At 42.3% G+C, this 27187-nt stretch overlaps 1 protein-coding gene across 1 annotated transcript in view; it reads right to left on the reverse strand.

Moving 5' to 3' along the window:
* Ccbe1 (collagen and calcium binding EGF domains 1) overlaps positions 1 to 27187 on the reverse strand; it is a 238075-nt gene that overhangs the window by 24050 nt on the left and 186838 nt on the right. The window contains exons 3-5 of the mRNA XM_021214886.2: positions 11806 to 11858; positions 3159 to 3293; positions 1548 to 1700 (exon numbers count right to left, since the gene is read on the reverse strand). Coding sequence (XP_021070545.1) covers positions 1548 to 1700; positions 3159 to 3293; positions 11806 to 11858 — 341 coding nt within the window. The remainder of the gene's footprint in view (positions 1 to 1547; positions 1701 to 3158; positions 3294 to 11805; positions 11859 to 27187) is intronic.

Consider the following 27187-nt stretch of genomic DNA (forward strand, 5'->3'; position numbering starts at 1 on the left):
TGTGTGTGTGTGTGTGTGTGTGTGTGTATGTGTGTGAAAGAGAGAGAGAAAGGGAGAAAGAGAGAAAGAGAGAGGGAGGGAGGGAGGGAGGGAGGGAGAGAGAGAGAGAGAGAGAGAGAGAGAGAGAGAGAGAGAGAGAGAGAGAGAGCACGCGTGTGTATGCAAACATGCATGTTCATAATGGCACAGACCTCAACTCTGGTCCTCTAAATGGCTAAGGACTTCTCTGTGCCAACACTGGTAGCGAAGATGATTTTGCCCCAAAGTTCAATCCAGCTGGAGGTTGGTTGGCATTTGTCTCTCTCCAAAGGCTAAAATTCTAAATTTTAATGACTAGCTTGGTACTTGGCAGAGGTATCAGAGTTACTTTGCAAGTGAATGTTATAAGCATTTGCCTACCAATCTTGGAGTTATTTTCTTTCTCCCCTTTCTCTTTCTTGTGCTTTTGCTTTATTCTCTCCCCCTCCCCGCCCCCTTTGGACTCAGAGAAGTAACCCACATATAGGCTGACCCTAGGCTTCAGTGACCAGCCATATTGGCTGAATCCGGCTGCTGTGTTGATGTCCAGCAGTCTCAGAACGCCATGCCAAAGCCCCAGCTGGTAGAAATTTTGTAGCTGACCATAGACTGATACAAAATGAGTTATTTGACAGATTGTATGTGAAATGCAAGTATAAAATTTGGAATTTGAACAAATGTCCTCTCTCAAATTGGTGTAAAAATTTACATGCTCTCTCATTTTCTCATTTTATCTGATCATGAACCAAACAACTAGTTCACAGATGGGCACATGATAGAGACTGCATTTTGACTTGTGCTAAAATAGACTGTGGCCATATGTGGAAATTATACAAATACATATTTCAGCACATTTTCTTTGAGAGAACATGGTACATCTGGCTCCTTCCCTGTTCATTCTAGATTCTTGGAAACACACAGCCAAGTGCTACTGATTTCTTCAGAGGCATGCCACCTTCCTCCAGCATGAGTCACCCTTCCCTTCAGTATGTGTCAGCTTGCAGCAGCAGACATGAGCCCTCTTCCCATCAGCTCTCTATAGAATGAGTTTGGTCTTTGGTTTGCACCTAAGTCCCACTTGTAAATGCCCCATCCCACACAGAGTCCCCAAAGGAGTGTTGGGCTCCCAAGTACCTACAATTTACATGTTATGTATAATATATACTACATGTAAATGCATACAATTGGATAAATAATACATTTACAATATTAGAAATAACACTTACTATATATAGTATAATTACATAATATGAATTTTAGATTATACCTAATTTTATTTGATATATAATGATATGTATATATTATCTATAATATGTACATATCATAAGATATTATATGAAATATCATTATACATATAAATGTATAATATGCATTATACATATAAGATAAATTTATAGAAATATATGATATAATATATATGTATATATGAACATATATGTACATATATATATAATTTCTAAACTGACATTCTATATAATATCTACTAGAAGCATGTACACAGTTAGAGGTATTATGCTTATCCTACTCACCAGTGTCATTGGGGTATTTGTCTCCCCTCGTGCAGGTCCTCCCATCATCCTCAAGGATGTAGCCCTCCCGACACTCACAGTGGTAGCTGCCCATGGTGTTGATGCAGATATGTGCACACAGAGTGGCGTTGCTGGTGGCACATTCATCGATATCTGGTTTGAACCAAATACATAGACTCATTTCAACACAGCGTCCAACATGACCCTGACCCCTCTATATTGGTATGAACAAGAGAAACTTATAGATCTGGACCAGAGAAGTGTAGATAAAGTCCAGTTAGTTCTGGAAATGTAAGCTATACATGAAAACTTTTACTTTGGGGCCATGTGCCTGTCATTATAGACCTAGAGTAGTGGAACTCCTGTCTGTCATGTGGCTTGGTGCTTCAGAGACTCCCGTACCTGTAGAGCGTGACAGTGAGGCCAGCCCTAAGCACTCCCCAGGGCTCTGTGGAAGGTGACCAGCAACATATCTGACTTCTCACAGGAAGCTCAGAGCACGTTGAGGCTTTAGATCCCCATTTGTAATGGGAAGTTCCAAACACCATGATGGCAACCCAAAGGTCACTTAGGAACCATCTCTTCCCACTTAAGAGGCATGGTAGTAACTGGAAACAGCTACTTCTAACGAAAGTAAATAGTCAGCGGGACCTCATGGAGAGAGGTTTCTCCAGGCAGCCCCTGCTCCTTACTGACCCAAGCTGACCCCTGGTGATCCCTGGTGATCTGTGGAAATGAGCCATGAGATCATCAAACAAGGGACCACAATCGAGTCAGCATGGACTTTGTCCCTCAGTTCCCTGTAGCACGGGGTGGAAACGAAAATGTTTCTCATCACAGTAAAAAAAAGGGAAAAGGTTCTCTTCCACTTCCTGACTGCTGGATGAAGACACCTGGCTGTCGTGTGGGAACAGAGATCCCACCTCAGACTCCACACCCATGGGAGGCAGAGCCCAGCCCTGAACTTCAGGCAGTAGACTGCTCCCTGGGCAGGCTGCCGAAGACCTTGCTCTGACAGGAGATGAGGGGGCCAAGGAGAACATGGCAATATGGGTGTTTCCCCTGGCAGTACACTGCCACCTAGAGTCTGGAGGTCCCAACTGATGCCTACATAGAAATGTCCCTGGGACTATGCATTCTTTTGTTCTGGGTTTGTTCTGTGATTTTACATTTCTGACTTTTTTTTTTTTAATCAAGGTCTCTCTATGTAAACTTGGTTGTTCAGGAACCCAATATGTAGAGTAGTAGACTGGGCTGGTCTTGAACTCAGAGAGATCTCCTGAGTGTTGAATTGATTCTTGGCTTCTGATCTTTTAGTTTCTGTCTCACATCATTCTAGTTTATGTAGAACATTGCCCCTCTTCTCTTGCTCTTATCTCTCCTCTGTCCCCTCGATCTAGCTCCCAATGGCATCCTTGTGCACAACTTGTTTTGATAAACGTAATAAGAGAAAGCCATTGGAGGTGATCCACAGGCTAAAACCAAACAACACTCCATCCCACAAGTACAAGGACTTCAGGGGAGGAATCACACATTAGAGTGGCTCCTCTGAACTGGTCCTGCTGCAAAGTCAGCATGTCCCTGGGAGCCAGAAATGCATTTCCTACGTACCCAGACAGTACGGCTTCTCGCGCTTTTGGTGTCTCTCGCGGTCATATCGGTATCCCGGGTAACACGTGCACAACACGCGGCCGAAGTTATCCGTGCACTGTTGTTCACAGGGAGCTTGGGCACAAATGTCATAATCTGGAAGAGAAGAGTGGACTCACATCAATCTCAGCGTGAGGTGGGTGACCCAGCCGTAGCCTGGAACAGACTCTGAGGGCTGATCTTTAGTACGGGTTAAATGTGAAGTGTGACTGGCTACTTTTAGAGGGTTTATTAATGCTTTCAAAACTACTGAGAGCGCCACAATAGGTGATTTAATGCATGGCCTCTCTGTGACTAACAGTGAATGTTACTAGAATTTTCTTCCCAAAGTCACCTCTTCATCCTCCCATTTTCATCATTATCTAGAGTATGGCCAGGTGCTTCAGCATCCCTGTGCACAGCCTCCCCATGCCTCAGCATCACCGTGCACAGCATCCCCCTGCCTCAGTGTCCACGAGACCTCTTTTGTCTTCTTCTACAAATGTTACAGAGAGTGTACTCCTTCTAGCAGAACGTAAAGACAGGCCAGAGCTGGTGACAGTTGAGTGTTATTCTGTGAGAGGAAGGGCTTGGGGTCAGGCAGGCTCTGAGAAGTAGCAGGGACATTTTGGAGTTGTGGAGACTTCTCAGAGCCTGTGTTTGCATGAGCAAATGTTACAGGGGTGCTCACGGGAGGGTTGGTTCTGCACTCTGAGAAAGGAACTTGGACACATTTGAATGGCTACGAATGTCTTATCAGCCTAAAGCCCGTGTAAATTAGAGGGTTCTCTATTACCCAAGGAATTAAGGTATACACTCCTCTGGGAACTGATGAACTGGTGTTTAATGCATCTCTTGAAGGGCCTTTGGCTCCATGTCAGTAGCTCAGGCTCAGCTTTTGCTCCCAGCCAAGACTCAACATCTCATTAATCACCTCTGCTCTCCTCACATGCTGACAGATGCAGTCTCTGTGGATACAGAGAGAGCCTGGCTCTGCTCTGCTCTGGTATATATGAAGTCAAACAGGTGGGCTTGTCATCTCCTGATACAGGCAGGGTTAGTGTGACATGTTAGTCTCATGATGACCCGAAGCTGCCCTTTCTGAGCACTCCTTCCCACAGGTGAGAGTCCAGGTCTGTTCTGCCTGCATAGATGATACCCAGTCTTGCTAACTGTTTGGTTATATAGAATTTTCTCAGTGAAATTCTAGGTTCCTTTAGCTTGAGAGCAAGGTCTCAGGATAGCTGGTGAGCCACCCCTTCCAACCAGTGGTTACCATCATCGGGTAGCAACCACAGAGAGGAGGAAAGACAAGATGACCTAAAGAACTTGTGATACCTAGCAAGGCTTGTTGTGAGAAGCAACTGTGCCAGTGTCCCCTTCTATTCCTGCTTCCCTGGGTGTCACTTCTGTCCCTTCCAGTGAGTCGTACTTCTCACAGTCACCTCTGCATCTGCAATGGCCAGCTCACATCACATCTTTCCAGTAAGCACTCCCTGCTGATTTCCAGTCACACAAGAGGTGTTCCAAGCTTCTTTATCTTCTCCCCACACCCCTTGGACTACACACTTCTCAGTCTCTCCATCTTGTTGGTGATTTTTTTTTTTTTTTTGGATTTTTTAGTTGAATGAGATGTTAGTGTTTGTAAAACACTGAGAAGCTAAAAGCTGCTCTCTGCTGAGCTTAGGCATGAACTCTGACCATTGCCTTCTTTTCTGTGGGCTATGTTTTACCTTGGGTCTGTGGACATTTTTATTTTGGTAGTCACCAGCACCGGCCATCCCCCAAAGTATGGGTTCAAGATCCCATGGGGTTATATTCTCTGAGTTCAGAGCAACAGTCCTGACTGTCTAGTACCCCAGAGGTCTAGGATCCATCCAGAGACACTGTCTTAGTCATGGCTACTCTTGACATGTAACACCATGTAATACTTCCAAATATTTGCCTGAGAATAAGTCACCAGATCTCAAATGAACAGAGACCCAGGCTGGGTGTTTGGACAGGCAACGCGTGAACATGAGCTGAATGCCCCTGTTTTAAATATTAGACTCTTATTGTCATCTGTTTTTGAAGCCTTGCTTCACCTTCTCAGAACCATCTTGGGCTCTCCTTGCCTAGTCATGTCAGGGTCAGTGTTCTATCTGTCTGATAGAACAAGATCTGGGAGGGCAAACTCTTTAACTTCTAGCTAATTCTTTTCTTTCTTTGTTTTTGTGTTTGTATGGACACGTGTGTGGGGGTCGGTGGTCAGTGTTGGGTATGCTTTCTTGGGTATGCTCTCCTTCGATTATTGAAAGAGGGTCTCTCACTGAAACTGGACACTCCCCAAATCTAGAAGACTTGCTGACCAGTGAGTCCCAGGATTCCACTTAGCTCTGTCCCTGAAAATTCTGGAGTTACAGACACACCACCTGGCATTTTAACGTGAGCACTGGGAATCTGGATGCAGGTTCTCATGCTTGTATCCTATGTACTTCATCAGCTGAGTTACCCCCAGCCCCCAGCCCCTTCTGTTTTGGTTACTTTGTTGTTGTTAGGAAAGCATTTATTTTATCTTATACTTTCATGTCACTGTCCATCACTGAGAGATGTCAGGGTAGAAACTCAAGCAGGGCTGGGACTAAGAGACAGAGCTGATGAGGTGGCCATGGAGTGTTGGTCACTGGTTTGTTCTCAGGGCTTTTGTAGTGGCCTTGACTATCTGTCTTGGTATGAAGTCAGATGTTCTAAGCTTTTCCCGGTGCTGGTTAAGGCTTCATTCTCCTTATCTTGCTAAGCTTTTTTCCCACCCCTAGGTCTGTTCTCTGGCTTCCAATATTTTGTGCTGATATCTGCTCTTCAGTTCCTTCTGATCTTGTGGATTGATGTCCCTTCCACTTTGTAGGTTTTCGAGGGGAACAATGGTATTGAATCTACTCAGTTCTTTATTTTCGATGCATGTTTTCCAGAGCCCATACATGTTCAGTCATGCATCTTCTATCTTTAAATGTTATCTACTTTCTGTCATCTCAGCTCTGTTTCTCTTGGCATTATTCTAATTCAGACCCAGAGTCTCTGGTGCAAACAGCTTCTTAACCCAGATTCTTCACCGTTAAATCCACTGTGTGTAACACTGCCAAGCCATCCTCAAAAGGGCCGAGCTCTGTGTAGGTCAACCCTTACTCAGCTCATCCAGGGTTCTTATGTATGTAGAGGATCCCTAATTTGAAAACTTGATTCTGAGTGGCATGATGTTTTTGGATTTTGGAGCCTTTCAGATTTCCAGATTAGGGATGCTCAAAAAACAAGGTCTAGGCTGATACTTCCCAGTCCAAGAACTCTGACATATGAAGTTTATGTCTGGCCCTGAGCATTCAGATGAGGGCTGCTCAGCCTGTACTCATCAGGATTAAGCCATAGTTCAGTCTTGTATTTGGGGTCTGGCATTCTCGCCCTCAAGACTTCCAAACTCTAGAGTCATATATGAGTTTGTTTGTTTGGCTGGTTTTGTTTTGTTTTTCAAGATGGGGTTTCTCTGTGTAGCCCTAAATGTCCTATAGCTCACTTTGTAGATCAGGCTGGTCTCAAACTCGAACAGATCTGCCTGCCTCTGCCTCCTGAGTTCTGGGATTAAAGGTGTACACCACCACAGCTTACACATTATCACACTTTTTCTTTGTCCCGTGTCACAGTCACAGTCACAGCTCTTACCACTATGCAAGCTTTGGCCTCCAAGCAAGTCCAGCCGGCTCCTTCAGACTTACCTCAGAGCCATACAGTTGACACTCTAAACAGCTTCCAAGAGACACTGCCAACCAATGCCAAGTCTTTGTTGACCCTCAACATAGCCCGATCTGTCTCATCAATACCCATAATGCTTTTCTCTTTCACTCAGATGTCCTGCCACCTTCCCTCACCTGCCCAACTCGTACACTCGCAGAAAGATCTTATGGCTTTTGTTGTTTTAAGATAGGGTCTTGTTATGTAGCCTAGGCTAGCCTTAGCTGGGGGTCGTTTTTCCATCCTAGCCTTTCCTGTGCTGGGAATTCAAGCACTGGGTCACTTTCCCCAGCTGGGTCTTGAGGTCTTGAAGTTCTCCTTTCCTCTCTTATAAGACACTGATAAGAAAACTAGACATCCTCACGTCACAGTGATCTCATAGTGAGGTTAAATGCCACTCGAGGGGCAGTAAGGACAGAAAGTAAGCCTGCTTTTCTGGCTTCTTGCTTTCAGTTCTTACTGCTGTTTAGCCACCTGTTAGGGATGATGTCCCCTGGAATAAACAGTGTGATCCCCTCTCCAGCTGATGCTCTATTCATAACTGCTTAGCTGGAATGAATCTGTCCAGTCATTCTGATATCTCACGTACACTAGGAGTCAGCAAGCGTTTTCTGGGACGGGGGGTGGGGGTGGGGCAGACCTGGGGTTTGCAGTCTTATATTGCAGCCACTCAGGCTTCCTGTTGCCATGTAAAGAGGCCACAGGCAGTGCTTAAAGAGGATGACTGGATCTGGGTTTCAACAAAACTTCATTTCCAAAGTAAGGTGGCCAGATTAACCTACCTGTAGGAATACTGTAGCTCACTGTTCTGGACAGTGGGAAGCAGCGTACCATCTTCATTTTACATCATCAGCAGGCTTGCCTAGAAATTCTAGTCTCTTTTTTAAATTATCTGTGGGGTGGTAAATCTGGAAGTCAACTTGGCGGAGCCACAGTGCCCGAATATTTGCACTAGTTAAAAGTCCCTCAAGAGGATGTATATATGGTAAGTCAGTGTCCAGTATGCAGTTCTCCATGAGCTGGTAGTGTCCTCCCTTCATTAAAGGAGATTAAGCCTTCCTGAATTGTAGGAAGCCAATCTGCGCCAAGAATATAATCTAATTTATTCAAATGTGACTGACTCAAAAGTTAATCTCATCCTAGGAACACACAGAAAGAGAGCCGTTGTGCTATCACACTCTGCCACGTTTACTGAGTGCTCGCCGGTCTCCCCAGCTCGAGTGTTCTCCCTGCGACCTTAGAGCTGGTGACCGCATGACTTCATGCTCTGCCAGCCTAGCTACCTCAGATCCTCTTAGGAAAAATGAGAGAGATTCCACTGATTTCCTGCCTGGGCACTGGCTTCCTCATACCCGTGTCCCCAGCCAAAGAAAGAAGTTACTGTGCCCACAGACAACTGATTCTAAACACAAAGTGAAAAATTCTTCTGCTATTCTGCATAGGCTAAGCAAATGTGTGTGGACTATAGGGGTCTTTTTGTTTTTTTTTTAATCTCATAGTGTTATTAATGCTATGACCAGAGACTAAAGCCAACAGTAAACTATGTCGATTCAGGTAGGATCAATATTTTTGATGCTTTAGGAATAAGGACTGGGAGCGCCTGACCATGTAATGAAGCCTGTCATTGGTGGGGTGAGGCGTTTATTAGGCTAAAAGCACTAGGAATGAAAGGCAGAGAGAAGTATGGCCATGGCGCCAATAATGAAAATTAGGTTTATGGTTTTCCTGGGTATTCATTTCTTCTCTCATGAACATCTTTTTTTTTAAAAAATTTATTTATTATTATTTTCTTTATTTACATTACAAATGCTATCCCGAAAGTTCCCTATNCCCCCCCTGCCCCTGCTCCCCTACCCACCCACTCCCACTACTTGGCCCTGGTCTTCCCCTGTGCTAGGTCATATAAAGTTTACAAGACCAAGGGGCCTCTCTTCCCAATGATGGCTGATTAGGCCATCTTCTGCTACATATGCAGCTAGAGACACAAGCTCTGGGGGTGCTGGTTAGTTCATATTGTTGTTGCACCTACAGGGTTGCAGCCCCCTACAACTCCTTGGGTACTTTCTCTAGCTCCTCCATTGGGGGCCCTGTGTTCCATCCAATAGCTGACTGTGAGCATCCACTTTTGTGTTTGCCAGGCACTGGCATAGCCTCACAAGTGGCCTCTATATCAGGGTCCCTTCAGCAGACTATCCCATCCGGGAATCCATCCCATCATCAGCCACCAAACCCAGATACTAACGCACATCTCATGAACATCTTTAAGCATCAATGTGCTGCTATCTTCATTCCCTTTCATATTGTGGCTCATACGATGGGTTAACCTCACATTATAACATTTAAGTACGACTCACTTTAACAGTATATTGTTTATATTCTAGAATATCAGGGAGAAATTTTAGCATCGCTATGTAGCCTCCTCGGGGACATATTTAGGCTGTTTTCTGCACAGTTATCATTGTGTCATGTGTCATGACCTTGTTACTTGAAGATCAAATATCCAAATACCCAGTCAAATATTTATTCTAAGATGTTTCTGTGTGGACTGTTTTGCTTTTGAGACAGGGTCTTACCCTGTAGCTCAGGAATTCACTCCGTAGCCCAGGTGCCTGGAGGCAATCCTTCTGCCCATGACCTCCATGTCCGGCTCGTTTTTCTGTGTATTTTTAGGATGAGGTTTAACATATAAACTTAGTCAACTTTGAATAAATCAGATTATACTCCATGGTGAAGGTCAGCCTTGCTTAGCTGTTGGAGAGCTGACCAATCTTATTGAAGAGGGGTGCTGCTAGGAACTTGTCTTTGGATTTGAATCATAATGTGAACCAGGTGACTCACTTGACATTTGGGCTTGCATTTCCACATGCTCATGAGTCAGTCTTACAGGATACATGGATACATCTTAATTACAATCTCTCTCTCTCTCTCTCTCTCTCTCTCTCTCTCTCTCTTTTTCTCTCTCTGTGTGTGTATACATGTGTATGTGTGCACATACTAATGATATCATTAGTAAAGGAAACTTACTTTATTAGTAAATAATCATTAGTAAATAATCACTTTATTCCTTTAGATTAAAATAAACATTAAATGCCATTCTGGTAGAAAGCAACAGAACAAAGAGTTGCATACAACAGTGCTGGGGCCTACTTTCCCTGGCAATATGCTTGCTGTTCTTGGTGTTACCAATCATGGGTGCTGTTGTCTTTAAGGTGAGGGATGTTAGATTTTGGCCAAGGCATTTGCAACTTCAATGCCTACCATTTAAAGAAATGGCAACTATATAGTATCCATATGTTTTTAATTAGGTTGAACACAATCTTTATTTAGGATCTTAAGTTGACAAGCCTAAACCTAATTTCCTTTGCTATTTGCCAAGCTGCCACGTAAATGATACAGCTGGTGACGGAGCAGAGCTGAGGTTTTCTGGAACTCCTCTGACTTGTGTGATTTTTTTTCCTCCCACCTGGTTCTCACCCACAGATTCAACCAGGACAGAGCTTCTCAGCTCAGAGAGACCTAAGACATGAGAAATCACATGTGGATCTATCGCCTAACAGCCTCCCCATGGATACAGCTATGGTTTATCAAATTCTTTCATCCTTCTGTACAAGACAGCAGTAAACGGAGAGAGTCAACTAATTCAAAATGATAGAGACATTCTGCTCCACGAGATAATGCAACAGAATTAGCTTGTCTGGGTTCCCAGGCTCCTAGAGCAGTGGCTCTCAATTTGTGGGTCACAACTCCTCTTGGGGGTTGAACAACTCTTTTACTGGGGTTACCTAAGACCATACAAATATCAGATATTTGCATTGCAATTCATAACAGTAGCAAAATTGCAGTTATGAAGTAACTAATGAAAATAATTTCATGGTTGGGGGTCACGACAACTTGAACTGTATTAAAGGGTTGGAACATTAGGAGGGTTAAGAACCACTGCTCTAAAAGAGATACAGCTTCTAGGGCAACAGCAAAGAAAACTATTTCATATACCCTACTCCCTGTCCCCACTCCAGCACAAGAACATGAACTCCTGGCTCTTCAGACAGTCTTCCATGTCAGTACCTTGTTGGATTTTTTTTGTAGTACTCTTCTCCCACCTACACCCTGGGAAGCTTTCCTTGATTAATGACCTGGCTCAAGTCTCTCTGTCCTGAGCCTACCTCTGTCCTCGGAAGCTCTGGGTTGTATCTGCTGTGAATGTCTCTATAATAATGCCTTTGTGGAACCTACTGACGTTTGTAATAATGGCAGCAGCAACCACCACTCATCAAGTACTTTATACTAATCAGCCCCTGGATTAAGTCCTATAAATATGGCAAAATGCTTCAGATGCTTGTATGGTTTCATAGCAAAACCTGACTATAAAATCCAATGCTTAGAAGGTAATTCGCCCAAGTTCGATTAAGTATCATTTAAAACCTGCTCATACTGTTCAATGCGATCCACCTGCTGTCCCTTTGCTCTGAAGCAAGTGACTAGAGGATCAGTCCATGCCGACGACCTTTCTAATTTTAGGGCTGGGCTGTGTATTTGGTTAACATTGTAAGAAATCATCTAAAGGGATTGCAGTTTCATGCACCAGAGCAGGGAGAGCGTGCAGGAAAGGAGTATGTTACAACCAGTGCATGTAATGCCAGAGAGGAGTTTACATCTTACTAAGCATGGACTCCAAATCTAAGCATGTCAGTGACTCACACAGAGCGCACTGCAAAGAATCCAGTCATCGAAAAGGAGAATTACAATTACATCCATAACTCGGCGCACATAATGTACATATAGTTAACACATCCCATATGCACACAAACTTTGTAGGCTCCAGTAATCAGTCATGAAAAGGGGAGATGAAATCATCTATTAAATTACATACCTTCTGGAATACACTGTCCAAGAACAAATTTATATCCTTTGCAGCATTTTTTCCTAAGAGACAAACGAAAAAAAAAAAGCATCTTAGATGTGATGTTAGATTGAAAATAAAGTTATTTATGATTACCGATATTGTAGAAAATAACATGTTCAAAAAAAAGATATCGAGGTGAGTATTTTTAATATAATCTGTGGTTAAAAAGAAAAATATTAAAATCAGTTGACCACATCTTCCAAATACCAGGATCTACCACATAATATATAAAACCAACCCTCTGGGTCCCACAAAGTAGATTAATTGTCTCTGGAGGACAATATGGTTTTAGTGTATAAAGGGAAGACCACAGGACAAGATTAGATGAATCCTGAGCTATCATGTACCATGGCCACTTTTTCACTGTACATCTAGTCAAGTAAGCTGTTTGCTCAAGGAAAGCATGTACATTCTAAATGACTACAAGATGCGGAGTTGCTAATAGATGCTTGTACAAATGTGACACCCCCCCCCCCCAAAAGAAAAAGACCATCAGGGACTCAACTCCCAGATGCCAGAACAGTCAGACTTCAAAGTAGCCTCTTATTTATGGTTCAAATACATAAAGGAAAATACACTTGTAATCAATTAAAAAATTTATCAAAGAAACAGAAACTCTTATGATTGGAAATTCTAAGGCTGGCCAAATGGTTCAGTGGGTTACAGTATTTTGCGCTCAAGCCTAAAGATCTGAGTTCAATTCTTGAATCCCACTGTAGAAGGAGAGAACTGACTCCAGAAAGTTGTCTTTTGACCTCTACATGTATGATATGTTATGTGCTCTCCCATTCCCCTCTATAATAATAATAATAATAATAATAATAATAATAATAATAATAATAAATTGGAATTATAAAACTATAAAACTTCTCTAAATATTAAAATAGAACTGTAGCAGAAACACTTGATGGTCAGTTTTTACCACTGCCTTGATGATTCAGCTTTGAGACACCAAAGATAGATTCCCAGAAGAAAACAAATGGTATCAGCAGTGGGAGGAGCCCCCTGCCCTTCAACACTGCTTCCATTCCTTGCCAGCCATCTAAATGGGGCCAACAGTACATATCCTGGTGGGCCTGGGGCTTTCTGAGTAGCTCATTGACCTATTTTTCATTTAGATGTAATCCCCAAATATTGGGAAAGACTGATCCCCAACTGGACATATCTCCCTACCCAGTGAAGCTCCCAGTACCGGGAATGAGTTACATCTACTGAGGTTTTGGTTAAAGAAGTCCCATGGGAACCTCTGAACAACCCAGGCTATTGCCAAAGCTATTGGTTGCTCTCCATAAACTGACGGCAACACCTACATGGCTCATATTCAACACAGACAAGTCCAACTGGTACCTTCCTAGGATTTTCACCTCTATTGGGTAATGTTTATGGCACTGAAAAGTATCTTGCATGCTACCATAGGGGAAAGGTCACCATGAACACAGCTACAAAACCATCCTTCGACAATAGTGACCTACCTACAATATATGTTGTTAAACATAATGGCAAAAATCTTGTGGGAGTAACCAACTAATATTTGACTTAAGATCCAGTCCGTGAGATGGCCCAGATGTTTATTGCAGCTTGTGCGGCCAAGAACCTGAAATTACATAGACCAGGAACATATAGGGAAACTCAAATACTACTGTTCTGCTAAGGAAAGCAGTAAGATGACTCCTAACAACTTTCCATTATACTCATAGATCCGTGCCTTGCTCAGCCCTCTCAGAGAACCCTCTTCCTGGAGCAGATGGAGGCAGAAATAGAGCCTAGAATTAGATAATATCTAGAGAATGAGAGATTTTGAAACATTCAGATCTAAACAGGGTGTCTCCATCAAATCCTTCCCCTCAGGGTTCAAGGAACCCTGCAAAAGAGGATGTGGGAAGAGTGTAAGAGCCAGAGGGCATGGAGGGCAGCAAGGAGTCAAAGCTTTCTAGACACAGCAGGGCTTGGTGCACATATAAACTCACAGAGACCACGGCAGCATGCAGAGGGCCTGCATGGGTCTTATACCCACACCCCAAACTCAAAAAGCTATCTCCCATTTATAGCCACTTGCAAATGAAAAGGTAGTTTTCTCCGGGGAAACAAAGTCTTAAGGGTAGACTCCATGTCCAGCAGTAGATGGCTGACAGAAAACAAACTCTACAGAGGTTCTTTGCCTCGTTATGTCGTCAGGGACTTTTTTTTTTTTTTTTTTTTTTAACCGTACAGCTCATTCGCATGTATATTATAGCTTCTGGTTTGGGGTCTTTGTGGGATTCCTTAGTGTGCAAAACCTGTGTGTTTTTACATCTCAATATATTTCTTGTCCTTTTTCTCTAGTTCTTCTTCTTGTTTAGTCCTCTTCTCATTTGTTTGTTTTTTGATTTATCATATTTTAACTTATTATGATTTTTTACATGCTCGCTTCTTTTCCTTCGACAGAAAAGGCATAGATCTGGATTGGGGGCAGGGCGGGGAGGAAGGCAGGAACTGGGAGGAGTGGGTAGAGAGGAAATCATAACCAGAACACATCGTTTGAAAAAAAAATCCATTTTCTATAAAAGAAAAATGAAGATTGTTTTATAGTCTATAATATTGGCCAATTCAACTCACCTGACTTGTCTGCCACGTGAGTTACTATTTGAAGGAGATATTTTAGCAATCTCTTCTAAAAAATATAAGAATGTTACAAGGTGCCTACTCTGTAAATCTTCGTAGAACGTATTAAAAGTCATACAAAATCGTATTTGTAGGAGACTCTGAGGTCATGATGCCCCATTTCATCTCCTCCTTTAACATCTCTCCCAGGGAGGCCAGCTATGGGGCCAACCTCACTTCAGAAGCACACGCGCGAGCTGTCCTTATGAAAACAAATGCTGGGCTACAGGATATGAGCACTTCTTCCAGGGGACCGGGGTTTGATTCCCAGTGTCCACATAGCAACTCACAACCACCTCTACCTCCGGTTTCAGGGGATCCAATGCCCTTTTCTGGCCTCCAAAGGCACCAAACATTTATATGATGCACAGAGAAGGATGTAGGCAAAACACTCATACACACACGCGTGTGCGCGCGCGCACACAGACACACACACAGACAGAGAGACACAGAGAGACAGACAGAAAGAGAAAGAGAGAAAGAAATGGCGTCAGGGTGTTCTTGAATCAGAAACAGATTTGAGCAGAAAGATAAATGGTCACCTCCCCCACCCATATTTTTTCTGTCCGTCCTGTACTCTCAAGGCAGATAGACTTGACCCCTTCTTCAGCATATTTTTAGACAGAAACTGAGTGAGCCAGCAACTTTTCCCATTGACTAGCATTGCACGTGGCACCTCCATATGCGTGGTCAGAACCAGGCAAAGAGAGCTTGGCACTCTAAGTAGGCATTTCTTCTTTCCATGGTGAGGCCGTGTGACTATGCTCCTTGTTTTGTGGGAGGATCCCTGAGAAGAGTTCAACACCGACCCTAATACAATGCTAATAAATGAACAGGCGTGGGATAGCCCTCTCCCCACAATATGAACAGCTCTGTTAACATTAACAGAGCACTCCAAAGTCCAAGCAGCAGAAGACCATTTCCTCAGACGTGCCCGAGGACCACTGACTCAAATGGTAACGCTTGCCATGATGTGGTAGGCTATGTGAGATGGGTTTACATTGCTTCTCTTTCGTTAAGGGAAGTGTGGGGGGGAGTTATATAAACAGCAAAGGGCCACTGATGTACAAGTGTTCCAGTGACAGTTTACAGTATCAGTATGGATGACATAATTAGGCATAATTTCCCAACATCTCCAACTAAAATCTCTCACTCCAAGGGAGGCCCACATGGAACACATTAGTGTTAGGTGATGACCAGGGAGTCCACCCTGGCCTTTCTATGGAACTGAAACCCAGCCTGGCTTTCCACAGTTTAGAAAACAGTCTAAGCTGCCTGCAGCCAAAAGGAACGCCATCTTTATAGCACGATTCATCACAACTTTACAGCTACGCCCGCCGAGATACACAATTCATCACAACTTTACAGCTACACCCGCCGAGATACTTGTAGCTGTTCTTTAGGATGTCGTGAGAGGGAAAGCGGAGTTCTGGATCACTCTGCGATTCACAAGAAAGTTGGATGGAAAAACAGATGTTTTTGATACTTAAATCTAACATCATCCAAGTACGAGGTGTTTTTTTTCTCCCTCTACTTCTATGTAAGGGCTACAGCTTAGGTACAGCTCCTAACATACCCCAAGACACATGACTGATCTTATACTACATGGTATCACCCTCATTCTCTTTCTTCATTCAAGACATTACTCTTGGCAACTGTCCACATTTTGAGCATTTGGAAGGTTCTGGACTGAGCAGTCTTTTTTTTTTTCCTGGTTCCATTATTTCTTTTGAGGAAAATGTGGGGGGTGGATGGATGCAGTTGTGTGTGTGTGTGTGTGTGTGTGTGCGTACACATGCATGCATGGAGGCGACATCAAGTGTTTTTCTTGGTTGCTCTCCATGTTATGTACATACATATGTACTTTTTAAAAAATAGATAGGGTCTTAGTGAACTTGGCGTACAAGAACTGGGTCAGACGGGTTGGCCCGTGATCTCCAGGTATCTTCATGTGTCTACCCTGCAGTGCTAGGGTGACAGATGCACACTGTCATGCATAGCTTTTTCTTGGATAACTTTTTACAAGATGAAATGACAGCCAAAGTGATTTGACTTTCAAAAGACTCAAGAGAAGTTCTGAGTTTCAGGCTGGGTGCATACCACTTAAATACCAGCTTAATGAAGAACTAATGTACACTTTGACTTTTCATTACATCACTGAGCCCAGTCCTCTGTTCCAGTGAAGAGGTGCTCAGTTGTGAGGCCACCTTCCTACTTTCCCCAGAATTACTGGGAACACATGACTATGTTGCATGTTAAACACTCATCAGTCATAGATTGCCATTTAAAAACAAACGAAAGATTCTCAAGTGTAGGAAAATAAATGCTGGCTACATACATCACATCATGCCAAAGACTTCTTACAACACAATTTACATGTAAAAAATTAAGATATCCCAAGTGAAATCTTGTCATGCAAGCCAGGCACTTGTTAGGTTGCACTCCAAACACTGCTGTTCAGTTTTTATCTTTAAGAAAAACAAACTGTGATGAGGAATGCTTGCGGGGAACTCTGGAGAGGCAGCGCTTCTTAATCCACTTCATGTGTTAGACCTGGGTTTCCAAATGAGGATGCTTTTCTCATTTCTTGGCAAGGGGAAGTGGTGAGTAGATTGTTATTACATAGCAAAGGCAACATCTGCTAATCAAGACGGCCTAAAGATGGTTCCCTAGGGTGTTCCTGGGAGTTAGCACATGAATAAAATGGTAAATAAAAATTAAAAAAAAAAACCTATGCAGCCAGAAATACAGCCCATCAGTCGTGTGTGTGTGTGTGTGTGTGTGTGTGTGTGTGTGTGTGTATACTCAGTTTTAGAAGGGAAAAATGAAATTTCAAGATGAAAATAAGTCTACCAGGCTATTTTTCTGGTCATTATATTAGCCTAGGACTTTGAAGGGTCAAATAAGGTAGTAGACAAATATTTAAACCCTTACTGTAATTTCCCCAAGTTTTGCCTGGGGTTTCTCTTATATAACTGCTCACTCACCAGATACACAGATTTTCTATTTAATGGGAGAATTGTGTTTTTGATAGCATTTGGCAGACTCTCAGCATCAGATGCTTCTTAGCTGATGCTGAATGGGTTAGGGGGTCCAGAGAAATCGACTTTACCATTCTGGCTCTGCTGTTTAATGAACTAAGGATGTGACTTCAGGCCGGCCTCCTACACTTGCTGGGCTTCAGCTTCCCCATGGACAAACATGGAAACATGTTATTGGCTGCAAGGGACCATTGTAGAGATCATAGACCATATCATGGATGTGCCCAGCACAGGTCTGGTTTGGGGGGCACAGTAGTGCTTATGCTGCAGCTTTATAATTTCAGTGAGCAAGCAGTGAAAGCAACTTCTCCCAGTTGCTCTCACCTTAAAACTCATCTTTCTTCCACCACCACCACCTCCTTCCCCTCCTCCCCTTCCTCCTCTTCCTCCTCCACCACCTCCACCTCTACCACCTCCTCCTCCTCTACCACTTCCTCCTCCTCCTCCTCCTCCTCCTCCTCCTCCTCCTCCTCCTCCTCCTCCTCCTCCTCCTCTTCTTCTTCCTCTTCCTCCCCCTCTTCCTCTTTTTCCTCCTCCTCCTCCTCTTCTATATTGGCAATAGATTTTCTTTCATACACTATATTCTGATTGTGGTTTTTCCCTCCCTCATCTTCTCTGTGGTCTGCTCCATTTTCCCACCTACTCAAACCCACACCTTTTATTTTTCTCTTTCATTAGAACACAAACAGGCATCTAAGATAAAGACAGTGAAACCAAACTCAAATACTGAGAAAGCAAGCAGAAAAATCAAGAGTCAAGGAGGAAAACAAGCATAGGAAACATATACTCACAAGCATAGGAAATCCATAAAAATAAAACCCGAAACCATAGTGTGTAAGCAAAAGCTCTGTAAGGACAAAAACCCTTTAAAAATGGCCCCCGAGTTTGTGTTGACCGTCTTTTGTTGGGCATTGGACCTGCCCTTAAATGTGGTTTGTATCCCCAGTGAGAGTCCATTAGAGACAACGAACTTGGCCATTGTACGTGGTTTCCAGTGGGAGATAGCTTCGGGGTTAGGGACTGGGGCTTGTGTCTACTTTCCATCGTCATCTGACTTAGATGTGTGCAGGCCCTGTGTATGCTGCCAGTCTCTGTGAGTTCTTATGTGCATCGGTCCTGTTGTGTCTGGAAGGCCTTATTTCCCTGGTGCCTCCCATCTCTGTTGGTGCTTACAATCTTTCCACTCCCTCTTCCACAGAATTTCCTGAGCCCTGCTGGGAGGGATTTGATGGCGATATCCCAATCAGGACTGAGGGTTCCACTCACTCTCTGAACGTTGTCCAATCGTAGCTCTCTGTATTTGTTTCCATCTACTACGGAAGGAAGCTTCGCTGATGATGGCTGAGCAAGGCACTTATGAGTATAGAGAAATGTTATTAACACTTATGAGTATAGTGAACTGTCATTAAGAGTCATTTTATTGCTATGTTCCTTTAGCAGAACAGAAGTATTTGGCTTTCCCTTAGGTCCCTGGTCGGTTTAGTCTCAGATTCTTGGCCACATAAGCAGCATTGGGTATGTGTCCCGTGTCATAGAGTGGGGGCCTTAACTCCAATCAGATAGTGGTTGGTCACTCACACAATTAGTGCACTAGTGTATCAGGCAGGCAAGCCATCGTTGTAGATCACAGGGTTTGTACTTGTTTATCTTTCTCCCATGGTAGCATAGACAGTACCTTCCCATACCATAAACACTAGTCAGTAAGCATGAAGGTTTTAGGTAGGTGGTGTGGCAGCTCAATTTCTCCGTGTTCAGTAAATTGTGACGTTATTGTCTTATTGCCTTTTGCAATTGGGACTTTCCATCAATTCATGGAGAGCAGCACACCCACAGACACACCACACACAGAGATACACACCACATACCACAGACACACACATATACACACCACACACACACACACACACACACACACACTTACATATCACACCAAACATGCAAACCACACACAAACATGCACACACACACACTTACATACCACACCAAACATACAAACCACACACAAACATGCACACACCACACACACACACACACACACACACACACACACACACACACACACACCACACACACACACACACTAGGTCTTTACATGAGTATATTAGGTTTTCACATAACCCCTTAAATGGACCATTTTAGCTGTTCTTCTCCACACCATCTGCATTTCCTCCCTTACATCTTCTTTCCTATTTCTCCCCATTTGATCATCTCATTACAGCCCCTTCTTCCCATCCACCCATAATTATCTATTTTATTTAGCCTTCCTAGGGAGACCTCCCTATCCTCAGTCCTTCACTCTATAGCTAACCTTTGTGGTTATTCAAATTGTAGCTTTCTTATTAATTACTTAACAGTTAATATTGATATATAAGCAAATGTATATCTTATTTGATTTTCTGGGACTTTGTTACCTCACTCAGAATAATTTTTTCTATCTCCATTCATTTACCTGTGAATTTCATAATTTCATGTTTAACAGCTATATAATATTCCATTATATAAATGGATCACATTTTTTTAAATCTATTCATCTGCTGATGAACATTTAGGTTGTTTCTGGTTTCTGGCTATGATAAATAGAGCAGCAATGAATATGCCTGAGTGAGTGTCTCTATGGTAGGATGAAGCATCCTTTGGATACATGACTGAGTGGTCAGCTGGATCCTGAAGTAGACCTATTGGCAGCTTCCTAAGGAACCACTACACCAGTCTCCATACTGGCTGTACAAATTTGAATTCCAACCAGCAATGGATGTGTGTTCCTCTCACCAACATGAGTTGTCCTTTGTTTTATTAATCTTGGCCATTGTGACTGGTGTAAGATGGCATCTCAAAGTACTTTTGAACTGTATTTCTCTGATGACTAAGGATGATGAACATTTCTTTAAGCACTTCTCAGAAAACTTGAATTTATTCTTTTGAAAATTCTGTTTAGACCTATACTCCATTTTTAAATTGTGTTGTTTTCTTGCTGTCCAGTTTTTTGAGTACCTTATATATTTCAGATTTTAACCCTCTATCGGGAGTGTAGTGGGTAAAACTCTTTTCCCACCCTATAGCCTGTTGCTTTGTCCAAACAATGAGGCCCTTTACCATCCGGAAACTATTCAGCATCATAAAATCTCATTTATTAATTGTTGTTCTTAGTACCTGTGCAATCAGTGTCTTGGTCATAAAGCCTTTTCCTGAGCCAGTAATTTCAAGATGATTTCTTATTTTCTTTTCTATCAAATTCATTGTATCTGGTTTTATGTCGTGGCCCTTGATCCATTTAGAGTTGTGTTTTGTGCAAGGTAATTAAGTATGGATCTATTCATATTCTACTACATACAGGCATCCAGTTTGACCAGCACCACTTTTTTGAAGCTTCTGGTTTTTTTCCCAGTGTGTATTTCTGGCTTCTTTATCAAGAAAACAGGTATGTGTAGCTGTGTGGACTCACATCTGGGTCCACAATTCTATTCGGTTGATCCACTTCACTGTTTCTGTTTCAATATCATTCTCTTTTTATTACTATTATTCTGTAGTACAATTTGAGATCAGGGATGATGAAATCTCCACAGTTATTTTGCCATTCAGGAGTGCTTTAGCTATCCTGGTGTGTGTGTGTGTGTGTGTGTGTGTGTGTGTGTGTGTGTGTGTGTGTTCATACAATGCTGAAAATTGCCCTTTCAAGTTTTGTGAAGAATTGTGTTGGTATTTTGATGGGGATTACATTGAATATGTTGATTGGTTTTGGTAGAATTATCATTCTTACTATACTAATCCTATTCATCTATAAGCCTGGATGGTTTCCTATCTTCTGATATCTTCTTCGATTTCCTACTTAAAAATCTTAAAGATTTTATCATATATGTCTCTAACTTGCTTGGTTAGAGTTAGTTCATGGTATTTTATTATTTATTTACTTTGATTCTATTGTAAAAGGTGTTGTTTTCATGACTTTCTGGTCTATTTATTATTTGTTTACAGTAAGTTACTGCTTTTCTGTCTTAATTTCATAGCCTGCTTCTTTGTTAAAAGGGTGTATCATCTGTAGAAGCATTCCAGTGAAGTTTTGGGGGTCATTCATGAGTACAGTCATATCATCTGTATATAAGGATACTTTAACTTATCCCATTCTTATTTATATCCCCTGATCTCCTTCAGTTGTCTTAGAACTTCATATACTGTATTGAATAGGTATGGAGAGAGTATACATTCTTGACTTGTTCCTGATTTTAGTGGGATTGCTTAATTTTTCTCCATTTAAATTGATGTTGGCTCTGGGAGTGATGTAGACTGCCTTCATTATGTTGAGGTATGTCCCTTGTAACCCCATCCTCTCCAACAGAAGTCTTGAAAGAGTGTGGGATTTTCTCAAAGACCCTTTCTTCGTCTAATGAGATGGTTGTGTGGTTTTGTCTTTCAGTGTGCTCATCTGTATGACTTACAGATTTACACATGTGAAATGATTCCTCCGCGTTTCTGAGATGAAGGCTATTTGATTATGGCAGATGATCTTTCGATGTGTTCTTGGATTTGGGTTCCAGTTATTTTTGAGTTTTTTTCATCTACATTAATAAATAAAATTGTTCTGTAATTTCCTTTCTTTGTTGGGTCTTTATGTAGATAATGTATCAGGGTAATTGTGATCTCATAAAAAGAATTGACAATGTTCCTTCTTTTTCTTCTTTGTGGAATAATTTAAGAGTTATTGACATTAACTCTTCTTTGAGAGCCTGGGAGAACTCTGAGCTGAATGTTATTGGCACTGGGCTGTTTTTAGGGGAGGTGGTAGACCCTTAGTTATTGCTTCTGTTTTAGTGGGGGTTATACATCTGTTTAAATTGCTTACATGATCTTGATTCAACCTTGTAGATGGTATATATCAAGAAATTTCCCTACTGCTTTTAGGTTTTCCAGTTTGGTGGATAGAGTACAGGTTTACAGGATTTTAAAGCATATCCTTATGATACTCTGGATTTCCTAGGTGTCTGTATGTCTGTTGTTATGTTTTCATCTCTAATTTTATAAATTTGGTCTCTCTCTCTCTCTCTCTCTCTCTCTCTCTCTCTCTCTCTCTGTGTGTGTGTGTGTGTGTGTGTTAATAGAGGAATGTAGATAATTGATGCTTAGAGTTATCAATGAGTAGAGTTTGTTGATTCTCAGTATCTTGTCATTCTGGTGTGAATCATCCTCCCCCGACTCCCGATTTGCTAGTTTGGTATTATTTCTTCCTTGTATTTTCTTGGTGTAGTTACCCTCTTGAAGTTTTCCTTCTAGTGCCATTTGTAGAGCAAGATTTGTAAACAGACACTTCTTACATTTGGGTTTATCAAGAAAATGTTCTGTTATTGTGATAGTTTTGCTGTATATAACAGAACTGGCATCTGTGGTCTCTTAGAGTTTGAAGAACATCTGTCAAGGCCCTTCTGGCTATTAGAGTCTCTACTGAAATCCAAATATTTTTCTAATAGATCTGCCGTTATATGTTATTTTGTCTTTCCCCCCTTTTAGATTTTAATATTATTTCTTTGTATTGTATTGTATTGTTTGGATTATTACGTGTCATAGGAATTTCTTTTCTGATCCAGTCTATTTGGCATTCTATGTGCTGCTTATACCTTGATATCTTCTCCTTCTCAAGGTTAGAGAAATAGCCTTTGATTTTTTAAAAAAATATTTTATGTACTTTTGACTTGGGTTGCTTCTCCCTCCTCTATTCTGATTATTCTTATATTTGTTCTTTCACATCTTGAATTGTTTTCTTCACTTCATTCTGCTGTGTTTTCTTGGATTTCATTAATTTATTAATTCACATCCCTTTAAGGTCCTTAACATATGCTTAATCATAATTTTGAAGTCCTTGCTTCTGCTATAATGCATTTCTCATGCCCTATTGTAGTAGGGCTAGTTGGTTTTGGTGGAGACGTATTGTCCTAGATGTTATTATGTGTATTTTTGTGATGTCTAGACATCTTTGTTGGGGATCATTTTAGTTCTGGGTGTTAGTATCTGAGCCTTGCTGGGTAGGAATTCCATTTCTTGCTTTCTGTTGCCCTCTTTGAATTTTGGGAGAGTGTGGTTAGTTTGGGTTTCCTGTTAAGTGATGCTTCTGAGTCCTTATCCTTGGAGGTTTCAGGTAGAAGGTGTCTTTAGGTATTGGATGTTTACAGGAAGGAATGGGATAGAATAGAAGGGGTCAGTGCTGAGGATCTACAGAAAGGAGGAAAGCTAGGTCTTCCACGAGGTTCTTTGGAGTCTCCAGGTAGTAAAGTCAGAAGACAGGCCCCTGTTGGTGGTCTGCTATAGTGTAGGGGATGTTGGGTAACTGGAGATGGAAGACAGAAATGAAAGTGAAGATTGCCTACCTGATCCCCAGGGAAGTGTTTCCAGTAGGTCCCCAGGTAAGAAAGTGCCAGCGTGTATTGACTAATGCAGGGGATGGGGTAAGAGACAAACATTGGGGTCTGCCCTTAGGTTTTGAGGCTTCCCCAGGGAATGGAGGCAGAGAGGGGAGGCAGACTCACCCTGATGGTCTGCTATGGGGCTAGAGATGAGTCTGGGCAATTTGAGATAGGACAGAAAAGAGAGTGAAGGTCACCTATTTGATTCCCAGGCTGGCATGGCCAGCAGGTTCCCAGGTAGTGAGTATCTCTGGGTATCGGTGTTAACCTTTCTCCCATTTCTTAAAGGCATATTTCTTTATCTAAAACCAAAATAGAATGGGAGAAAGGAAGAAACTTCTGATTTCATTCAGGCAGCAAAGTATGATTTTTATTCACCCTCTCTGTCACAAACTCACCCCAAATAATAAGAATAAAAAGCAAACTTGCAAATCTGTATTCCAAGGACTTAAAGGACTACTTTCTCTCAGAAGCATAGGATGAATGGATCTAATGGATGAAAGGATGAAGGATAAAGGGGGATGTGCTTTCAAATGTGGCAACAACAGAGAAATAACCTCACCTATTCTGTAGAACCTTAGCAAGGTTTACAAGGCTCCCACCAGCTATTGAAGAAAACTGAGGCCAGAAGGCAGGTAAGGTCACATGACAGTCTTCTGAGAAATTTTACTCTTGTTCCCTCCCAAGCTCCAGGCGGCCCACGGAATATCCTTTTCCCACCACTGTGAGAAATGTATTCATTTTGGAAAACTGTCCTCAGAGATTCCAGACTCTGGGACAGAGCCTGGTGGAAGGTCCCATGGATAGGTAGCACTACTACTATCCAGGCCCAGGCATCGCAAGTGTTAAAGAATTCCTTTAGTCTATCGTTTCCTTTCCAGGACATGGCTGTAAGAGGAATGGCTTCAAAAGGCAACAGAGATAGGACATCTTCACAGTTCCTCAGTCCTAAAGTGAGGACAGATGAGCCCTAAAGCACAGCAAAACAAGCAAACAAAACAAAGCATAAACAAAATAAAAACCTAAAACACACCAAAACCAAAACCCAAGAGTTAGCATAATTTATGTTCCCCATGCCAACCAGGCTGTAGTTCGCCTGAGAAGAAATCCTGTTAACAACCTCTTGCCAGGGAGTGCACAGATGAGGGTCCCTTGGGGCTTGTTTTTAAAGGGCTCAGTGTTTTAAAGAGTCTAAATTTCTCTGTGAAGATCCTTGAAATGAGGAGTGTTTTCCCTTCTCCCTTTTAACCTTTTCCTTCTGTTGGAAATCTTTACTGTGCTTTGCTTAGCTTCGTGCAAGCTACTACAATTCCTTTCACACCAAAGCCCTGAGAACAGAAGCAAGTAAAATGATTCACTTCCCATCTGGGCATACTTGGCTCTGCCTTTTAACAGGACTTAACCAGAGAGTGCCGCTCCCAAGCCAATGCCATACATAGTCTAATGTTTCATACTGTAATCGTTAAGCATGAACCCAGAATGAAACCCAGGAACACTCACAACCTACTTATCTACTGCTCTGCACTTTAAGCTTGTTATTACCAAGTCTTGACAACAAACATACAAGAATCATAATGAACCTGCTGGTGTGTGCACAACTACTCATGCTTAAGATCAAATGAGGACAGCGCTGCAGTGGTTCCTAAAACAGGAGAGTAGAGTTACAATGTGTCCTAAGGACCCCTCTTAGGAGAAGAGAAAGTACTCACCCAGACACTGCACAACCAGTGCTCACAGCAACACCTGTCTCAATGTACCAAAGAATGTCCACTGATGGGTAGATAAACACAAGATGTTCTCTCTCTCTCTCTCTCTCTCTCTCTCTCTCTCTCTCTCTCTCTCTCTCACACACACACACACACACACACAAACACACATACACACACAGAGACAGAGATAGAGATAGAGGGAGACAGAGAGACAGAGACAGAGGGAGACAGAGAGAAAGACACAGAGAGAAACAGACAGAGATGGGGACAAAAATTGGTCTTAACAAAGATACTCCAACATATGACAGCATGGATAAAACTTGAAGGGATCATAAGTGAAAGAGAAAACAGCTTGATAGATTCCACTCAATTAATGAGCTCAGAGCCCTTAAGTCTGCTGTGCCCCCTTTCTACACCCAAGTTCCTACTGGGTTTGTAAGTTCTCAGATGGAAGCCACGTCTTTTCCAGCCTCTCTTCCTACTCAGGGTGATTTTGTGACTTACACTTGGCTAACAGGAGGCAGGAGGTTGTAACAATTTTTGATTTCCAAGTAGCATCCTTTGATGGCAAGTCACACGTTCTCTCTTCCCTTCTCAGCTTCCCCAAGGTGGGCAAGGTGTGTTTGTGTGTGATTTCGGTGATAGAATAGGAAGTCAGCATCAGCTCTGAGTGCTAATCTTATCAACCTGACAGAACTTAGAACCACCTCTGAGCCAAACCTCTGAGCCTGTGTGTGACCACATTTCCAGGAATGTCTAACTAAATGAGATTGCCTCTGAATGCGGCTGGCACAGACTGTGGTTCTAGACTAAGAGAGAAGAGAAAAGAATGTGTATAAATCTTTGATTCCTGGCTCTGGACATAATGTGACCAGCTACCTAATGCTGCTAAACACAGAGTCCCTGCCAGGATACCTTCAGATCTGATCTTGTCAGGTATCTTGTTACAACAATGAGAGAATTAACTAATACATTGGGTGACAGGAAAATCAATACCAAAGGAAGCTGAGTCCAAGACACTTGGATCATCAAGAGAACCAAAGACACCTGACAGTGTTGTGCAAGAGATGAAAATAAAGTCCATCTTGTTTAAGATATTATTTTTGGTTTTGGTTACTGGAACATAACCCACATTCAAAGTCAAGGTGACAGAGCAAATTGGACCCATGGGAGAAAGGCTACTGGGGAGCAAAGTTAGTAAGCAGAAAGGTGCCCAAGGAACATGGATCCTTTATTTTGCTCCAGAAATAAATTGTATAGGGCCTTTGAACCTTATGAATGGACTATCCTTGAAATGCCAATGTCTGGAGCTTTCCTTGTGAATTATTCAAAGTTGAGGATGCTTTGCCCTGATGGGGCTATGATCTTTCCTTTCCTCACAGAGCAGGTTGAGTTCTCTTGGCAGCTAGACTTTTTTTTTTTTTTTAAAATAATACTGCACCATGGAAACAGGGCATTTCCATCTCAGATCTTAGTACAAGAATGTGCAGATACAATCTGCTAATTTAAGTTGCTGCCTATAAACTGGTCACTTGGGAATTAAATGAGGAAGTCTAAAGGTGCTGTCTGT

This window comes from Mus pahari, chromosome 15 (genome assembly GCF_900095145.1).
Source record: "Mus pahari chromosome 15, PAHARI_EIJ_v1.1, whole genome shotgun sequence".
In the NCBI taxonomy this organism is placed as follows: Eukaryota; Metazoa; Chordata; class Mammalia; order Rodentia; family Muridae; genus Mus; species Mus pahari.